Source organism: Panthera uncia (assembly GCF_023721935.1).
Source record: "Panthera uncia isolate 11264 chromosome A3 unlocalized genomic scaffold, Puncia_PCG_1.0 HiC_scaffold_11, whole genome shotgun sequence".
Lineage (NCBI taxonomy): Eukaryota > Metazoa > Chordata > Mammalia > Carnivora > Felidae > Panthera > Panthera uncia.
Genome location: NW_026057578.1, coordinates 78,710,126 through 78,728,791, shown reverse-complemented (window position 1 = coordinate 78,728,791; position 18,666 = coordinate 78,710,126). Strand labels below are relative to the sequence as shown.

Below are 18,666 nucleotides of genomic sequence, written 5' to 3'. Positions count from 1 at the left end.
ATGAGATTAATAGCAGTCTGTATAAGCAGTTTTCAAAGTGTCTTATTGTAATTAGTTATTAAATAGTGTAAATTAATATATTAGTACTATGTAAATATTTAAAGTAAGCACAAAATTTGCAAAATAATATTACAAGTAAGACTATCAATTCTAAACCAAGTCAGAAAATCTGATCCATGGTTGAGGTTTACATTTGAAGTATTCCATAGATACTACATCTATACCTTACAACATCACATCAAAATATTTATGCTGAGATGGGAACCAATGTTTGAATGCCTATAAGTTGTCTCATATAACATAAAATATAAAAATGAACTTTAGTAATAAGAGAATGCAAACTATAATTTATTCCAATTGTATTGCTAATTTTAACACTAAATCTAAAACAAAATAACATAAAATTGATGGAAAGTGGACTTAGCTAAATGATTTGTGAGGGCATAAGATGTAATAAAGCTACAGAAAGAATTTATTATCATTATTGATGAGGTAATAATAAAAATATAATTATAAAGTGTGCCATGCAGCAGGATGCAAAAAATTTATAATTTGAAATTACCGGGAGTATCAAGGTCATTTTCTAAGTTAGTAAGTTCATCTCCACCTCCTACAACAAAGCCTTCAGGAATCTCCTCGTTAGTATCTATCTCAATATTATCATTTTCATCTGTAGGAACATGTAGCAATAATGTTAGTATATTATTCTATTTTATATCATTCATCCAAAACACTAAAGTAGAAAACCCAGTATTTTAATGACAGTTATTCAAATATAGTCTGACACAGATCAGCAAGAAATCAGTTTTAAGTCACTTTTCACTACTGGATTAACATTTGTATTTTACATTCATATGTCAAAGATGAATTGTCACATCAAAGAAGTTACAAAGGTTTTGACAATTTGTCACATGCAGTCTCTGAATCACTGAGTTCATCAAGTCCCTATATTTTAAAATGTAATGTGTAAGTAATCTCTAACAACAGACATACAAAAATAAAGTTGGTTTACTAATAAAGTCATCAAATAATATTTCTAGATTTCACCTTTTTAGCAGTTATGAGATATAAATGATAAAGAAACAAATCCTTCTACATAAACTTGTAGCTATATTTATATCATTTGTATGAAGACTTGAGTGCTTTTCCACTATTAATGAATATTATCATGAAATCATTATGGAAAAATTAAGAGACATGATTGAGACTGGAACAGACAGTACCTTATGCAAAAGAAAGTTCAGAAACAATTAGAACAGTACATCTTGGGAGACTGAAAGCTGAAAAAAGTTAGTATTGAAAATTAAATACACGGAAATGAGGAAGTCACGCTAGTTTTTATACACTTAGTAAAACGTTTTGGATCACAATTAGTTGAGGTTTTTTTTTTTTTTACATTAAAGTTTTTTTTATATACTTTTTTCCTTTCTAAATCCAAGTGATAAAACTGGGTTAAGTAATTTTGAATTTTATGCATTTGAAAAAGCACAGCAATAATTTGATTTGCATGTAAGAGGTTTAGCTTTAAATTCTGTTACTGACAGGCAGTGTACCTTTTGGAGAAATACCTGTCTAGCCCTGAAAGTTAAAGAATATCCCTACTACTCTACCATTAACCTTTTATTGGGCAACTTTTATCAATAATGAGGTATTCCAACATCATTTCAAGTGAGAAATTCCAAAATTCTATACTTTTGGCTTCATCCTTCAATATTTGTCCTTTTCCCTGTATACCTTTGTGTTTGATTTTGGGCCTTCCCAAGTAAATACTTATTATGATCATTAATATTAATAACAATAGTTTACTTTTATTGAAGACATCCCACATACTATGTATGTCATTTATAAGAACACAACAAAGAAAAAAAAAAGATTAATAAATTCCCCTAGGGAAAAACATTGCTAAATGCTTTCAAATTGCCAAGGCATTATACTTGGCTACATTATTTAAGTACAATCAGTTGAGAGATATTTTCTAATCAGTTGGGCTTAGCACAACTAATTTCATAAATGTTAGCATCTTCATTATCCTTAAAAATTCTTCTCTAAGTAATTTTGCAGTAAACGTGAATGAACAAGTATTTCCTGAGCACTAAAAAAGTGTTTATAAGACTTCCTTGTATTACTCTGTCAGAGATAGTTCACTATCAGTAGTTTTTAGAGTGTTGCTGCCAACTAGCCTCTACTAATTATTACTGACCATAATTAATCTAGAGTGAAAGCACAAAATTCAACATTCATTCATTTGTTTATTCCAGAAACTTCTACTACATATTGTATCTACAATTTACAAAACACTGCTAGATGTTGAGGAGATACCGAGTTTATCTTATTCCACCTTAAAGATATACGTTCAAGTGATTACAAAACCATATACAACAGGTAAGTGTTATGGGATAAAAATAAGTTACAGAGCAAATTCAAAAAATGAAAAGATTTCTCTTTGCCAACAGTACCAGGAGTTGTTCTTCAGAAGCATTAACCTTCGAAGCATTTAAAATTAAAAAAAAAATTTTTAACGTTTATTTATTTTTGGGAGAGAGAGAGAGAGAGACAGAGCCTGAGTGGGGTAGGGGCAGAGAGAGGGAGACACAGAATCTGAAGCGGGCTCCAGGCTGTGAGCTGTCAGCACAGAGCCCAATGCGGAGCTTGAACTCATGGACTGTGAGATCATGACCTGAGCTGAAGTCAGACACTTACAGACTGAACCACCTAGGCACCTCCAAAGCATTTTAAAGGGAAATAATGTGAGGTAAGACTTGAAAGGTAAAACTGCAGAGAGCCTTGAAGGGCAGAATGGGAAGTTTAAATTTTACTTGTTAAGAATGGAGAGATACTGGTGTTCTAACATGATCAGCACTGAACTCTTTAAGAGTAGTCTATAAAGTAATTTTCTATCGAAGTGTCTTATTGTAATCAGTTGTGAAATATGTATAAAATAATTAATAGTAATATAAGCAATGAAGTTTATGACTTTTGTAAATTACAATGGCTTTAATATTATTCCTAAAATATCACTCTTGCTTATAGTCTGATATGCCTTCCTATGTGAAAGAAAAAGTGGTCTAAGGATTGCCCACAGAAGTGTACAATGTATGTGACATCATCCTTGATGTGAGTGAGATTGGTGACCTAGATGTCAGACTGGAGAACTGAAAGGAAATCAAGGTCAGAGACTGCTATAACCTCCAGGCAAGCAGCACAGAGAGCCCAACCTAGTATACAAGAATTGGAAGTGGGTATAATGCAATTTGAAAACTACTGATGGGATACTGGGTGGTTGGGGAGAAATACTGAGAAGGAGAAGGGTGAAGCAGACATCAAAATTGACCCTCCAGTCTGAGTGACTAAAAGGATGGCATTGCTATGAAAAGAAATGCTAAGTCTGGAAATGTGGTCAGATATGGGTACTTTCAGTTTCCAGGGATATGCAGAAAATTGTATTTCCCTTCATTATCCATGTATACTGGGTTCCAGTGTCACGTTAAATAGGTGGCATTCATTTTATTTCCAGCTAAGTGAACTCTATTTACACTACCACTCATGAACAATGCTGAGTGTTTATATATGTATTGTTAACCTCAGATAAAAGGATTACTATTTGAGAAAGCAAGAGTAAAAAACTGATCTACGCAGCTCAAGTCTTCTTAAGAATGGATTTCTACTTTTCATTCCCTGATTTCAGTTTTAGCCCAATCCCTTGAATTCTTTTCAACAGTTACTGTTACAACACATTTCTTCACACCTGTGGTAATAGTCTAAATGCATTCTAGCAGAAACAAAGTACATGTGTGTTTGTGAAAGATATTACATATTATGTGTATGACATCTATCTATCTATGTATCTATCTATCTATCCATCCATCCATCCATCCTTCCATCTTTATGGCTAATCACTGAAAACCCAGCAGGTGAGGATGGTGGAAAGTAAATTAGAGATCCAACAGAAGTTGGTTTATAAATATGGCACATATAATGTATGTAGGAAAAGGTAAAAGGAGATTGGCTATGTACTGGAATGAGAAAGTGCATTCCAGTTGACGCTGAGCAGTACTATAAGCAAAATGGGAATCCCAGTGATATATTCATAGCACAGCAATAAGGCTAGTCTTACAACACTTATCATTTATAAATAAATTAAATGGAAAAACAGGGTATCTGGTGATGGTAAAAAAAGAATATCCACACTTTCACAAAAAGAAGCTGAAGTGATCATAAAAACATATTTAGAAAAAACTTCAGAAAATACGTTCAGAAAAAATTTTCTCACTTGTATCATGATTTTTTAATTCTCACTGAAGTCCCCTATAAAATTAATAACTTGTTATTATAGGTAACAACATTTGTTATTCATAATATATATTATATATAGTTATTTATAATATAACAATTATCAAATATCAATGATAATAAAATCAAACATAAGACAGAAAATGCAATGCAAACATAATTATTAACAGAAGCTGAATATAAAAATTATTGAAGACCTACAATATTTCATTTTGGTTTAGCAAATTTAGATAAATCTATTTGCCATAACTGAAATGAAGATAAGACAGAATACAAACATATTCATGGACAAAATTAAAAAAAAAAACACATTTCCTTTATACACTTGAAATGCAAAAACAAAGTAACACTACTTTATATAAATCAAAGAGAGGCAACAATGTCAGTGCAAAAGTTAAATGACACTAACCTAACTCAAACCAAAGTGATAAGCTATAGAATAAACACATATGTATAATGAATAAAATATATATATTTAATATACCATATAACATATAATAAAGATATGACACAATATAATCTTAAAACAGGATAGATACCTTTTTCCAAGTGTCAGTGGACCATTAACAAAAAGTTAACATTTAATTTGTCAAAATAAAAACTTATTAATTCCCAAAGCAGAAATTCAGGCCATACTCTCCAACCACAACACTATACAGCTAAAAATGAAAGTACCAAACTTTGTCCCCAAATACCTGCACCTTGTCAAGTAAAGATCAATATAATAAAATGAACCCACGAGTTTGCTACATAGAACCAGGATTTCTTTTTAAGTGGATATTAATGTTTATTTTTGACAGAGAGACAGAGTGTGAGTGAGGGAGGGGCAGAGAGAGAGGGAGACACAGAATCCGAAGCAGGTTCCAGGCTCTGAGCTGTCAGCACAGAGCCCGATGCGGGGCTCAGACTCACAAGCTGTGAGATCATGACCTGGGCCAAAGTCCGACACTTAACTGACTGAGCCACCCAGGCGTCCCCTAGAACCAGGATTTTAAAATTATAGGTCTACAACTACAGAATGATGCAGAAATTGAAAAAAAACATGTAGTATGCACAATATCACCTGATTCTCTCATATGCCCTAAAATTAAGTCAAAAGGAAGACAAGTAAAAGCTATAGCTCCTTGGACAGATATGATTCTGTTATTTCACAAGAATTAGGCTATTTCTGGTTGCAAGAGGATGCAAGTGGGTTGCTTGAATATATGGCTATATACCTGGCTTAAAATGCTTTGTGTATATTTTCTGTGGACACCATGAAGCTGAATACGCTCACTTCAAACTTACTAAGTTTCCTTTCCTCACTAAGGCAGGTTGCTGCTTGAGAAAAGAAAAAAGCAAGTGTTTCAAGCAAGCATTGAGTCTGCCTAACAATCGTGTTTAACACATTCCCCAGGCTATGCTTCCACATTATTATTTCAACTCTTGACCACTCCCTCCGTTGTTCCTCTGGATCACTGCTTCCAAAATCTTCCCATCCTCATCCTCCATCTAGGCTGGTCCCTACTAATTTCTCTCCCCTTTCACACTATTCCTTATTCAGACCTGATGATTCCCACTAGACAGTGGAAGAGTAGATACTAATTTGTTAATTTTCCCCCTGACTTATCAACCTCATAAGGTCATTTTCCCTTAGGAATTAGACTCTTGTGAATCCAAGTGAATTTCTAATTTGCTATGCAAAGGTCAGCAAACTATAGCATGGGGGCAAAATCTAGCCCACTATAGTTTTGGGGTAAATAACTAGCACATCCATTAATTTACATAATGTTCAAGGCTACTTTCAGGTAACAAGGGCAGAAGTGAATAGTTTAAATAGAGACCATATGGCCTTCAAAGCCTAAAATATCTACTCTAGCTTTTTTCCCCCCCTTTTAAACATTTTATTTATTTTTGAGAGAGAGAGAGAGAGAGAGAGAGAGAGACAGTGTGAGTGGGGGAGGGGCAGAGAAAGACAGAGACAGAATCTGAAGCAGGCTCCAGGTTTTGAGCTATCAGCACAGAGCCTGATGCAAGGCTTGAACTCACAAACTGTGAGATCATGACCTGAGCCGAAGTCGGACGCTTAACCAACTGAGCCACCCAGGCGCCCCTCTACTCTAGCCTTTTTCAGGAAGTTTGCTAAATCCTGGCCTAGCACAGTGACTATCATGGCTCACTAGATTAATGTGTATGTATAATGGTTGAATTTCAGGCAGGATTTTTACCCTCTCCCTTGTCCTAAAGGTCTCTTCCCCTACTCCCAGCCTCAACAGCTTCTGAGCAGACCTAGTCTGCTCCATATTTGTGAAGACAGACCGATATCCATCAGGCAATAGCCTTGTTCCACTTGTAGTGGGTCAACCTTAGCTCTGATTAAGAGCCTACCATCTGATATGTGGCTGCCTTCAGTATCCAAAATATAGTGTATCCCATAGGTGAAACGGATCCTGATCACTCTGGTTCTTAGGGAACACAATCTAGCTTTGACAAGTCTTCATAAGGTATCTGGTGAATCCCATCCCATCTTTATTTCACCTGGCTTTCCCTGTTCTAGTCTACACTTCTTTGCTAGAATGAATCTAATCCTGGATTCTGCAGGTCCAATCCTCACTTGTCTTTTATTTACTTTGTTGACTGTTGACTGTTAAATGATGCCAAAATCAGGTCTTCACATTCCCTAGTTACCAAGTAGGGAAGATATGCATTCGTTGGGTTGTCACACTGATGGAAGTCTCTCCATCTAGTCTAGTCCTGGCTTAGTCTCAACTGGAATTGGATGTTAGTGATAAGACGAATTACACAGATGACCCTTCCTATGACTCTCCACAGATGCAGAAAAGCTTGGCTTTGACTATTAGAAGGCAAATACCTGATTGATGGGGGCAAAGAGTTTATCCATAAAAATAAAATAGATTTAAAAGATATAAAAATAGATACAAGAAAGAAAAAATGAATTATCAGTGTGCTTGAGTCTTCTAAACAGTAGATTAAGTACCACCTTAGACTAGGAGGAGAAAGAAAAAATGAGAAGGGATAAAGTTGGTAGAGCTCATCAAAAGAACAGATCAGGAGGGTACTACATGGACAAGAGAGCATTGAGAGACAGTCAGCACCAGTGCTGGAGAAGACTTGAGAGTGAGCTCCACTCATGGTCTATGATAATGCCTTTGTTGTTCTCCAGCGACATCTGCCTGAACCCTGAGGCTTCATTTTAATATTAACCAAACTATCTACAAATAGTAATAATTAATAATTAAAACTTTTAATTCTTAGCCTTCCCAGAGTTTACAGCTTATTTAAAATAGTGTTATTATTTGCTCACCACTGAGAAAAAAATAAGAGAGACACTGGATACCTCTCTATCCTATTATTACTGTTCTCCTATGGGTTTATAATGCCACAGGAAGGGAGCATTAGTAGCTTTAGAACACTTTATCTGAAGGGTTAAGAATATAAATTTTTTTCTGTATTCCAAGATACAAGGAGGCAAAGATTTTTACATCTTACTTAGAATACCTGGAATTTTTCTGATACCAAAGAAACATCTTGTTATTAATAGTTATAAAAGCAAATTATGATAGTATTATATAAGTGTGTAGCCATGAGTAGTTACTGATGTTACTATAAAACTGTAGTAAGAGAGGGTAGAAATTGCATTAAAAATTCTGAGTGATGGGAGTTGAAAAGTAAGATGAAGGCTTTAAGAAGATAAAAACATTCTGACAAGACCAGAGGAACAGACACACAGCTGTTTAGGGAAGCAGCTTTCAGATTTATGAGACATAAAGTTATATACTACAGGCATTAGCTGGCATTCTCTACAACACTAAGTTTTTAAAATAAGGAATCAACTAGAAATAACAGCAGTAAATTTCAGTTTACTTAGAAGAAACTTATCATCAACCTAGAAATAGCTTATCTCTGCTACAGTTCTCTAAGGTCTTATTCAAGTCCACACTTGCCTACTCTTCAGAATGATCCTAGCATTCTAAGATTAACTAAGGACAAGTACCTGGCATGTTTTGGTAGATAAATAGGTTATACACCTTTGGAAAAAAAAAAAAAAAAGAAAACAAAAACCCACAAGCCTCTTGAATATACTCCTCTTAAACAAAAATGTAAAAAGTTCCAAGTTAAAGATGCCCAAGGTGAGCATTAAGAGGCAAAACCAAAATTGCCTTTAATTATATACGTAATCCTTGTCCCAACATCAAGCTTAGAATAATTTCTGCGGATACTGAAGAAGACCTTCTTAGAATAAGGAGACTAAGAAGAAATGGATATGGGACTTACTCAAAATTCTTCCATGTCAGGGTATAAGGCCAGATCATTGTTAAAGCTACTTTCTAAAGATCTAATTCAAAGCAAAACTCTTTCATGCCAAAGCTCACCACTAACAAGTCTTGTGACCTAGGTGTTGAGGACCTGATTGCATTTTACTCACTCCTAACTATAATTAATGAGGATAGTAATGGGGAATCATAAACCAAAGTCTAGATGAGTTTTTTCCCAAATCATATTTTAAGAAAGTACTTCTAAGAAAGTAAAAATTAAGCCAAAAAGTTGATTTGGAAAACAGCAAGAGTTATCATCTGATTTACTAAGCTTCCTATAGGTTCTTTGCAACATATCAAAAGGTTAGAAACTTTATGTATTTGATGCAACATTTTGAAGTAAGAATAAAAAGTCCCAAAAGGTCCACTGCAGATTTCTAGGTTGTCTGTAGAATATGATACAAGATTCTTTAACTCACCTCCAGATGCCTTTGACCTTTCTTTCAACTTTTCTGCAGCCATTTCACCATAGCTGGGAAGTTCTGACATCTTCACTCCAGATCGAGCTTCTGCTATTAGCTGACGAGCTCTCTCTCTCAGCTGCCGACGTCGCTCTTCATCTTGCTGCTAAGATATATTGAACAGTTGCCAACTCAGTAATTGACAGAAATGCAATTTCATTTTCAATCTGATCATCATGATAGTAACTGGTTTACAGCATGGTGCTTGGCCCACATTATAAATAAGATGCTCTATATCAGTTGGATGTCACACCATTTTTAAAAGACATCCTACAATCAGATTTTTAAAAAAATATTTACAAATTATTGTATTAAAATGTCTGCTAAAAATTCAAACTAGCCTTTAAAGAATGCTTGGCAATATTTATTATTGAGAAAATAGAAGGGGTTATTGTTAACAAAATAATCAGGCTTATAGAAAAAAAGAATACCAAAAACAATTTCAATTAATACCTTATTTTTATAAAATAGAATTTAACTTGCTGTTTTCTAATAAAGGTATAGAGCACTAATAGACAACTCTGATAGCAGAAAAGGCTGCTACACTACATGATCAAATATATGAAACAGAATTTTTAGGGGGCTGGAGTAGGAATGGAGACACTATATTAGTTCCACAAGTCATAGTTGTTGGCAGTTTTAAAATCAGAATTGGGTAACTGATATACTATCCCCATTCCTAAGTCTCTCTTCTCTTAAATGCTCATTAAGAAGGCAAAATAAAATCTAATGTGTTTTTTTTAATATTTAAGTACAAACTACAGAGTATTAAATAACTAAAATTTCTGCCTACTAAAAAAGGACTATTATGAATTATAATAATTGATATGAATTTATAAATTGCTTTATAAACTGGAAAATATATAAAATAAGGCATCATAACAAAACAAAGCCTGAAATAATGTGGCTTCAACATATCCTTACAGTGCTATCTTCCCTTAACCTCTCCCAACCTCCATAAAAGTTCACATCTATTTATATAGAATTGCTTGTGTAGTGTAGTTTCATGTACCCAGGGATTTGAATATGTCATTTCCTCTTGGAATGTTCTTCTCTCATTTGATTTAACTCCTACTCATTTTTCAAGATTCAGTTTAAATCCACTAAATTTCCCAACTATTCTTCCCTCCTCCCCACTGGTGGAATAAAGTCTCCTTCATCTATGTTACTATAGTACTGTGTGTGTGTGTGTGTGTGTGTGTGTGTGTGTTATTACTTTTGAAACTATTTGTCAAGTTACATTTTAACTCTGTACAAATGCCTCCTTCTCAACAGAACTGAGTTATGTGAAATTAGGAGCTACATCTAATTTATCTTCGTATCTCTGGTCTTTACTACGCCTTTGTACTTGGTACTTGCTATAGAAATTTCAGGAATGAAAACTTGTAATTTATACTCTCAAATGTTTATAATATAGAGGGAAAGATAAAGTGGCCACAATAAGGAGATCAGATCAAATTGCACTGAAGAGTTCAGTAGAAAGAACATTTTTGGCTAAGGGACAAACAGAGGGCATCATGGCATCATAGTTTTAGAATTGAGTCTGCAGAACAAGCAGGATTGAAAATGGATAGAGATGGTAGTCAGAAGTTAGGTGGGTCACTAGTCAAAACCACAAGTAGGAACAATACACAGGTATAGAGGCAAGAAAGTACAATGGAAAAGAAGGACATAGTCTAATTTTCCTGAGCATAGGGCAAAAATAGTAACAGAACGACAAGGCAAGAAAAATAAAGCTGGGCAGATAAGACTATAGGATCCCTGTTCAACAGGGTGATTTATTCTAAAGAAAGTGAGGTTTTGGGGGTGCCTGGCTCAGTCGGTTAAGCGTCCGACTTCGGCTCAGCTCATGATCTCACAGTTCATGAGCTTGAGCCTCGCATCAGGCTCTGCGCTGACAGCTCAGAGCCTGAAGCCTGCTTCAGATTCTGTGTTTCCCTCTCTCTGCCCCTCTGCTTGTGTTCTCTCTCAAAAATAAATAGATAAACATTTTTCTAAAAGTTTGGTTTTGTGTGTTGTGTTTTTTTATTTGTTTATTTGGTGTCTAGGAGAATGACCAGTCACAGGTGTCACTTGAGAAAGATGAATCTAACAATAGTATATAAGATAGGGTGGCATAGAGAAACTGGAAAGAGTCTAGGTAGGAGGCTCTTACAATAGTCCAAGGAAGATGTAATGAGATCCAGAAGTAGGATGATGCTAACTGAAATGAGAGAGACATTGTAAGAACATATTAGAGGTAGAACTGGTACCTATACCAATTCTTGGTAACTGATTGGATGTGGAGGGAAGAAAGAAGTTGACTCAGAAGTTTTAAAATTGGGCAACTAGCAAAACTGTGGCACTAAAAATAAAAATAGATAAACTAATGAACAATAGGAAGGGAGGGAGAGGACATTTGGGGTAAGAGATGGTAGTCAGAAGTTAGGTGGGTCACTGGGTTGGAGAGACTGCCTGGACATCTGAGTGAAGATGTTAGGTGGTAGATGGGAAAGTGAAATTCATGTTAAGAAGTGAAGTCAAACTAGGACTATAGAGCTGAAATCACGGGGATAAATCAAAGTGTTTAAAGAGACACTATGAAGAAAAAGGGCAGCTACTGACTGAAACGTGGAAAATATCTGTATTCAGATGAGAAGAGAAAAGGAGATAGATAAAGAGAAGAACTAGAACACTCATGTATCAGGAGATAAAGGGAACAAACAACTGTAGTAAATGTGATAGGTTAGTAAGTCTGAATGTTAAAAAGGGCAACCAAACTCAGTAGGCAATATTATTAGGAACAGAGGAAGATAACAGATTGGTAGAGCTCAAACCTACGCAATTCTTTCACACATTTTGAGATGGCTAGAAATGAGAGCTGTCAAGATTAATAGGAGTAGATTAATAGGGGTATCAAATGGACCCAGAGACATGCTTGAAGCTCCTAGAGAACAAACTGAAACAATTTCAGTATTAAAAAGAACAATGACTGCTGTGAATTGAATCAATGAAATCACACATTGAATCAATGAAAAGTCATCAATTCAATGTGATATTCAAAAAGTTCTTAGACGGGGGTTCCTGACTCAGTTGGTAGAGCATGTGACTGTCAATCTTGGGGTCATGAGTTTGAGTCCCACGTTAGGTGTAGAAAAAAAAGATTTGTGAAAAAAAAAAAGAAACAAGGAAAAGAAAAAAGGGAAAATTTTTTTTTAAGTTTCTTAGAAGGATGTATTAATTCATTTGAGTCAGCTTTTAAAATAACTCCTCTGAAAATTGGCAATTAGAGGAAAAGAATCCAGCAATTATCTTGTCCTGCCAGTAAAAACTCACTTTTAGGGTAACTAAATAGTCCCAGCCAATGAAAAAAAGCTCTATTTTACAAAATAATACCACCTATAATTTTTAAAAGGTAAGATTACAAAAACATAACTTTGCCATTCATAAAAGAATGACTCTGGCATGGATTATCAACAGCTATTTAAGCTCTTTGATATATGTCTGATCGCAAACTAGATAGTCATATTATGTTGTGGCAGACTATATTTTCCAAAGATAGCCATTAGAGTGTTTTTCATTCCACATGTTCTCTGCAATGTGACTTTACTCCCTCATTAAGAGGTAAAATTTAATTCCTCCCCCCTTGAATCTGGGCCAGCTTTAGTGACTTGTGTTATAATCAGTAGAACATGTCAGTGTTGTGGGTGATTTCCAAGGCTTGGTAGGAAAGGCCATATCCTTTTTGCCCAGTTCTCTTGAAATTCCTGCATTTTTTACTTTCTGGGAACCCAGCTGTCATGCCAGCGATGTTAAGCCTTGAGTCTCCTTGGCCCATGTACCAGACATGTGAATGAAGAAGCCTTCAGAAGATGTCAGCCTTTAGCCATTTTGAGTCAACCCCAAGGGTCAAGTTTTCCTAGTGGAGGCCCCAGACAATATGCAACAGAGACAAAGCATCCCCAGTGTGTCCCGTCTGAAGTCCTGACCCACAGAATCTGTGAGCATAAAAATAATTTTTTTTTTAATACCACTAAGTTTGGGGTAGCTTTTACAGAGCAATAGTAATTGGAACATATGCTTAAGAAACACCACACAGATTATTTCCTAGTGGCAAGGAGAAAGCCTACTCGTAAATGGAGAGATCAGAACGAAATCAGGGATTAGGGGCCACTAATCTATTGGTCAGTCTTGGCATCATTAATGATGGGTCAACCATATGTTATATGTTTTTTGATGTGAAGCACATGAAACGCACATCACCAATAATATTCTAGCGCAAATGTTTAAAATGAATCCACTAAGCCTTTCAGTATAACTTCGAATTTATCATATACACGGGGGATAGAAAAACATGATAAATGACACAGCAAGGAAGCAACCAAGTAAATCTAGAAGGTATGACATTGAGGAAAAATGACCTGGTCATTTTAATAAGAAAGTTACAAAAATAAGCACACAACAAAAACCAACTAACCAATCACCATCACCACCAAAAGAAACCTAACTGTATAGTCCTATTTGTATAGATACAACATATAATCCCAGGTTAGCTAGTAGTTTGGACAAACCAGCTGTAAGGGCCATTGCTGAATCAATTACAAAAATTTGAACATAACCATCGTATTAAGTGAGAGGAAATGCAATTTGACTGAAAAAAAATAATTTATGTAGTAATAACCTCATTTTATCATTTTGGCAAAATAAATACACATATATATGTAGAGAAAAAGACTTCAAAGGGTATTCACAAAGTTAGTATGATGGAGATATCTAGGTGTGGAAATGTGATATTTTTGTTTTCTTACTTTCATTTGTCTGCATTTACTAATTTCCAATAATATACATGTACTACTCTTATAATAAAAGTTATTTTAAAAAATAATCTGGGGAGAAGGAAGGAAAAGATGAGATAGCAGGTTTCCTAGGGTGGGTGGTAGTTGTGGTGGGAGCAAAAGAAGAGAGATTTAACATTCAAGGGAAATTGTCCTAGTATTTAGAGACACAAGCTTATTTGTAGTTAGAGGAGTAGAATGCACCAGACAGGGTGAGACTGAAGACGGGAAAAGAAAATAATATGCATAAATCCTCAATTCACTACTAATATTTCAGAACGTGGAAAATATCAAGCTCAATAATGATGATTCTGGTAATGGCTGCTGAATATTTCTTAGCTTTTATGTGCTAAGTGCTGTATATGCATGATCTCATTTAATTTTCACACCCTGATTTTTACCAATGAGTATATTTAGGTTTAGAATTCTAAATTCACGCCAACTAGACCTGATGTCAGAACTGGGAGTCCAGCCCGGGTCTGTCTGAGTACCGAGGCCTTGCTCTTAACCACCAAACTATTTGATCCCCCAAAGTATCAAATTACATGACCAACTGAGGAAAACTGAGCTTTTACTAAACTTTCATCTTTCAAACTTAAGAAAAGTTAAGAGTGCTAATAAAAACCATTATTTGATATGCCTCAGGCAACTGGGTTTAAGTGAATTTCACTGCGTGAATAATAACTTCTTGCAGAGCTGGAATTTGGTGATTCAGACTAAGATGAAGTGGTCTTGGGTCATCTTAACTGAGTTAAAATGAAATAAATGATTCTACCTTTCCAAATATGAAATGGGAACCTAATTTTTTTTCTCACAAGCTACTACCTCCTCTTGGTCTCCCACCTTCCCCAATAATACTCCTATCTGCAAATGTTTCTGAGAGCTTACCAAGAGTGCAATTTAACACAGGCAATCATTAATAAAACCAACTCTAAATACTAATTAGGGACACTTTATCAATTTCCATGTAAATTGTTTGTTTGTACCTATTTACCCGTCATTGTTCTCCATACAATAGAAAAAATGCAAATGAACAAATCAGAATGCAGCCCTAATGGGACTTTTTGTTTATAACCATTAGCCCAGAGGTGTGCTGTAATTCAATTCTCAAGTAGCAAGATTTAGCCTCATTAACAGACTGCAAGGGCAGGTTACAACTCATAAAACCCTACAGTAAACAAAGTTTATGGACACAGCACAAAATCTTGAGCCTGATTGACAGAATTCTAGTTCCCTATCAGATTGCCTTGATTTACTTTTCCACTAATGTCCTAACACCACAGAGACAATTTTGCTTGGGCCTAGAGCTCTCCAGTGGGATGGCATATCTGTGTTGTTTGTTTTCTTACCCATTAACTTCCCTTAAGACAAAGAACCAACTGAGAAAATAGAAGTTAATTGTTAAGGTCAAAAGGAAAAGCTTGTAATTATAGCAATTGATTACGCAACAATTTTTAATTTAATTGATAATATTAATGTCCAGATTCATTATAAGAAAAACTATTTCATTTTAATTTTTATATACAAGCTCCATTAGAAGTTGATTTTTGCAGTAATATTTACAGACTAGTTAGCAACAAAATCTATGGATCTTTTACTCAGAAGAGACATACTGTTTATGTCAAAGGAACAAAATGACTAGGCAGTAAGGACGATGAGTTTTTTTGTATGGTATTCAGCACAAACTGCTCAAATATGTAGATAATGAGTATTTCTGACAATAATGGTTTGTTTAAACCGACCCATGTGTTATTGCAATTTGTTCTGACTATTCTGCATTCAACAAAGACAAAAACTCACAGCTGGAAATAAATCATTTGTTTACTATGTCTGCTACAAAAAAAAAAAAAAAAAAAAAAAAAAAAGGAGGAATCTTCTCACTGGGATGCAGAGGTAAGGTAACTCAGAAGACTGCTGTCATTAAAAAGAAAAAGTACACTTGAAAAATTGAACACATTAGGAAATTTATATATCTTCCATTTACCTGCCTAGTTTAAATAAACTTAAGTAAATTGAAGTAGTTAGGCTTCCTATTTCTATGAATGGGTCTGATGACGTTTACCTTTTTCTATATAGTGTTATTTGGAATTAAACTACTATGTGGGATAGTCTAGCTTTTGTAAAATGGATGCGCTCTTTGGAGGGTTTATAAAAGCTGCAATTTTGGAAGGCCTCCCTCCCCACAACCATCTTTTTATAAAACAAGTTATAACAGATTTTTTAGTAAATACTACCTCTGTGCCTGCACACAGTATTTTCACACATGTTGTCTCATTTCGTAGTCAGAATTCTGCAAGGTAAATTACTATCTCTCTGATTTGACAGAAATTGAATCACACTTAAATACACTGCCCAAGGTCATATATCTTGTAAATGGCATAGTAAAAATGAAAAATCATTGTCTGATTTCAAAGCATCAGTCGTATCTATCACATAACTGGTGTTCAGAGAATGTTTCTGAGGCCCTACTGTTAAATTGTCATTTTTTTTTAAAAACCCAGTTTTTTACTTATTCTTGGGCTTTACAAATCAGTAACCCTTTGTGTTACTGAATACACAGAGATGAGGAGAAAGTAACTTACTTATATTCATTCAAAACTTAGGTTCCCAACCTTAAATTATAAGCCTTCACAAAAGTGCTGAACACAGTGCATTTCAGCTTTACTTTTCTCTTTGCTAACATCTTCAGGATCAGGCAAGAGTCTTGTTCTGGTGCAAAGAGCTTGTATTTCAATACAACAAATTTAAGTATTTTCAAATACAGAAAATGGATCAGAACTAACCACTCTGGACATGAATTGAAAAAATATTTAGTCCACCTCACAGGATATCAAGTTACTATTTTCCTTATCATTCTGAAATGGTCTACAATCTGCCATAGATAGATGCACTAGTAAAACTTGAACAATTTAAGGACAAACTCCTCAGGAATAAGTAATGTAATTCCTTGTTTCCTTTCCATAAAAATGTATTGGTATGCAATTTTTATATTTCACAGTTCACCGACATCTAGGCAAGCTTTCTTCCACTGCTTCAATGGTGCTACTTTTAATTTTATCCTCCTTAGTCGTAGTAATTAAAGTGATCAGCAGTGGCATCCCAGCGGCTTTGACACAGCTACAACCCCCTAGCAGACTTTTGCTTTTAAGGGGAAGGGGAAGAAAAAGACTAGAGTTTCATTTCACAGAGAAAAAGAAAATCAAGCTTCTCCCAATCCTCAACTTCATTCAATTGTTCTTTCAGCAGCCTTTGGATCTTAAGAATCAAATAAAAATGGCTGCCATGGGGGGTCCTTTTTATACTTGCTGCAAATGTCACCAACTGACATTACTCCAGCCAAAAAATGATGCCATGGATTTGTGAAGGTGAATTAGAACATGAGAAACTGTCAGTGTAGCTGCTGAGATCATTACCCACCCATGGGTGTCCTTCATAACACTAGATATTTTTATTCAGTCAGTTGAAAAATACAGATTGAAAAGTCTTTCTATCTAAGAAACATGTCTACACACATTTTCATGAAATAAGCTTTAACAAAACTAAAAATACATTATTTCAAATAATGTAGTTTGCATCTTTTGCTCATTAAATTTGTGTTTATAGCAGAACAAAGCACCCTATTTCTAACAACAAACCCATGATTCCATATCCTTTACGACCCTTAATAACAAAATATTTTGTGCTTAACTGTGTTACTTTCAGTCTTAGTAACTGGACTTTTATTAATCGGGTTAAACACATTTAACTTATCTAATTATTTTTTTACAAGTGCTTTACTTAATACAGCTAGTATTGCGCAAGATTCTGTTCTCAAAATGGTCCATGAAATTCCTCAATTTTATAGTAAACTAAGAGAAAGAACTTGACTGCCACCCTTTCATCATTAGACAGGAAGCAAGGCTCTGTTATTAGGCATTCAGAAAGGATAAAAAAAAAAAAAAAAAAAAATTCTGTGCTTGTCCAGAGGCAAGGATTACCAAAGTGCACCTATTCACTTGCTACTGAAGATAGGATGAAAATAAAAAATAAAATTACAAGATCTTTAAAGGTTTGGGTAGACTAGATATTTTACTGCCAGCTTGATCAGCTCTTGACTGAATAAATAGGATTTAGGGTGAAACATTACAACTGTTTAGCAGATCTTTTCAACCCAACTCAAACTTTTCTTATGCTGGTTTGTAATATAAGCAGACATGCTTATAAATGGCCACACCTGCTCATTTCTCTGGGGATGGCCTGATCTCTGTTTCTCTAACAAAGAAAGAAAGGGAAAAAAAATCAGCCTTTCTTGTTGCAAAACAGAGTGGAAAGTCAAAATCTTTCTCAAGTTTGCCCCATCTGGCCAGATTAAATCTTTGATCAACCCTGGGGATTACATTTATTTTTGTAGTAACTACTAAATTTTGGAGATTACATTTATTTTTGTAGTAACTACTAAATGTTGGATTTGTTTAAAATGCATAGGCAAAATATTAAACAAAATGTGAATTTAAGTTTAAGATCTTGTTTTTAATACAGGAGTAGAAAATATAAAAGGATTAAATCAGAAAAAAGAGACATGCATTTTAAGAATTTAGATTTCATTAGTATTCAATTCATGAAACTGGATATATCATACCTAAGTTTTTTATATATCTTTTTGTTTCAAGATGCAGCAACTATTGTTTTTTAATATAGCATCTGTTTTGCTTGAGTGCTGACATACCACGTTATACAAATAAAGAATTCTAAACACAAAACAGTATGATCAAGTTAATGTTGCTAAATGAGCCTTTCTGTAAGTAT

At 34.7% G+C, this 18,666-nt stretch overlaps 1 protein-coding gene across 14 annotated transcripts in view; it reads right to left on the bottom strand.

Annotated features, from left to right (window-relative positions):
* The window catches only part of EHBP1 (EH domain binding protein 1), a 375,396-nt gene that overhangs the window by 52,920 nt on the left and 303,810 nt on the right, over positions 1-18,666 (bottom strand). For 10 of the 14 annotated variants that reach the window (XM_049650279.1, XM_049650277.1, XM_049650275.1 and 7 more), the window contains 2 exons: positions 9,026-9,173; positions 563-670 (listed from right to left, as the gene is read on the bottom strand). In XM_049650279.1, coding sequence (XP_049506236.1) covers positions 563-670; positions 9,026-9,173 — 256 coding nt within the window. The remainder of the gene's footprint in view (positions 1-562; positions 671-9,025; positions 9,174-18,666) is intronic. The other 4 variants (XM_049650287.1, XM_049650288.1, XM_049650284.1 and 1 more) reach the window with 3 other exon arrangements.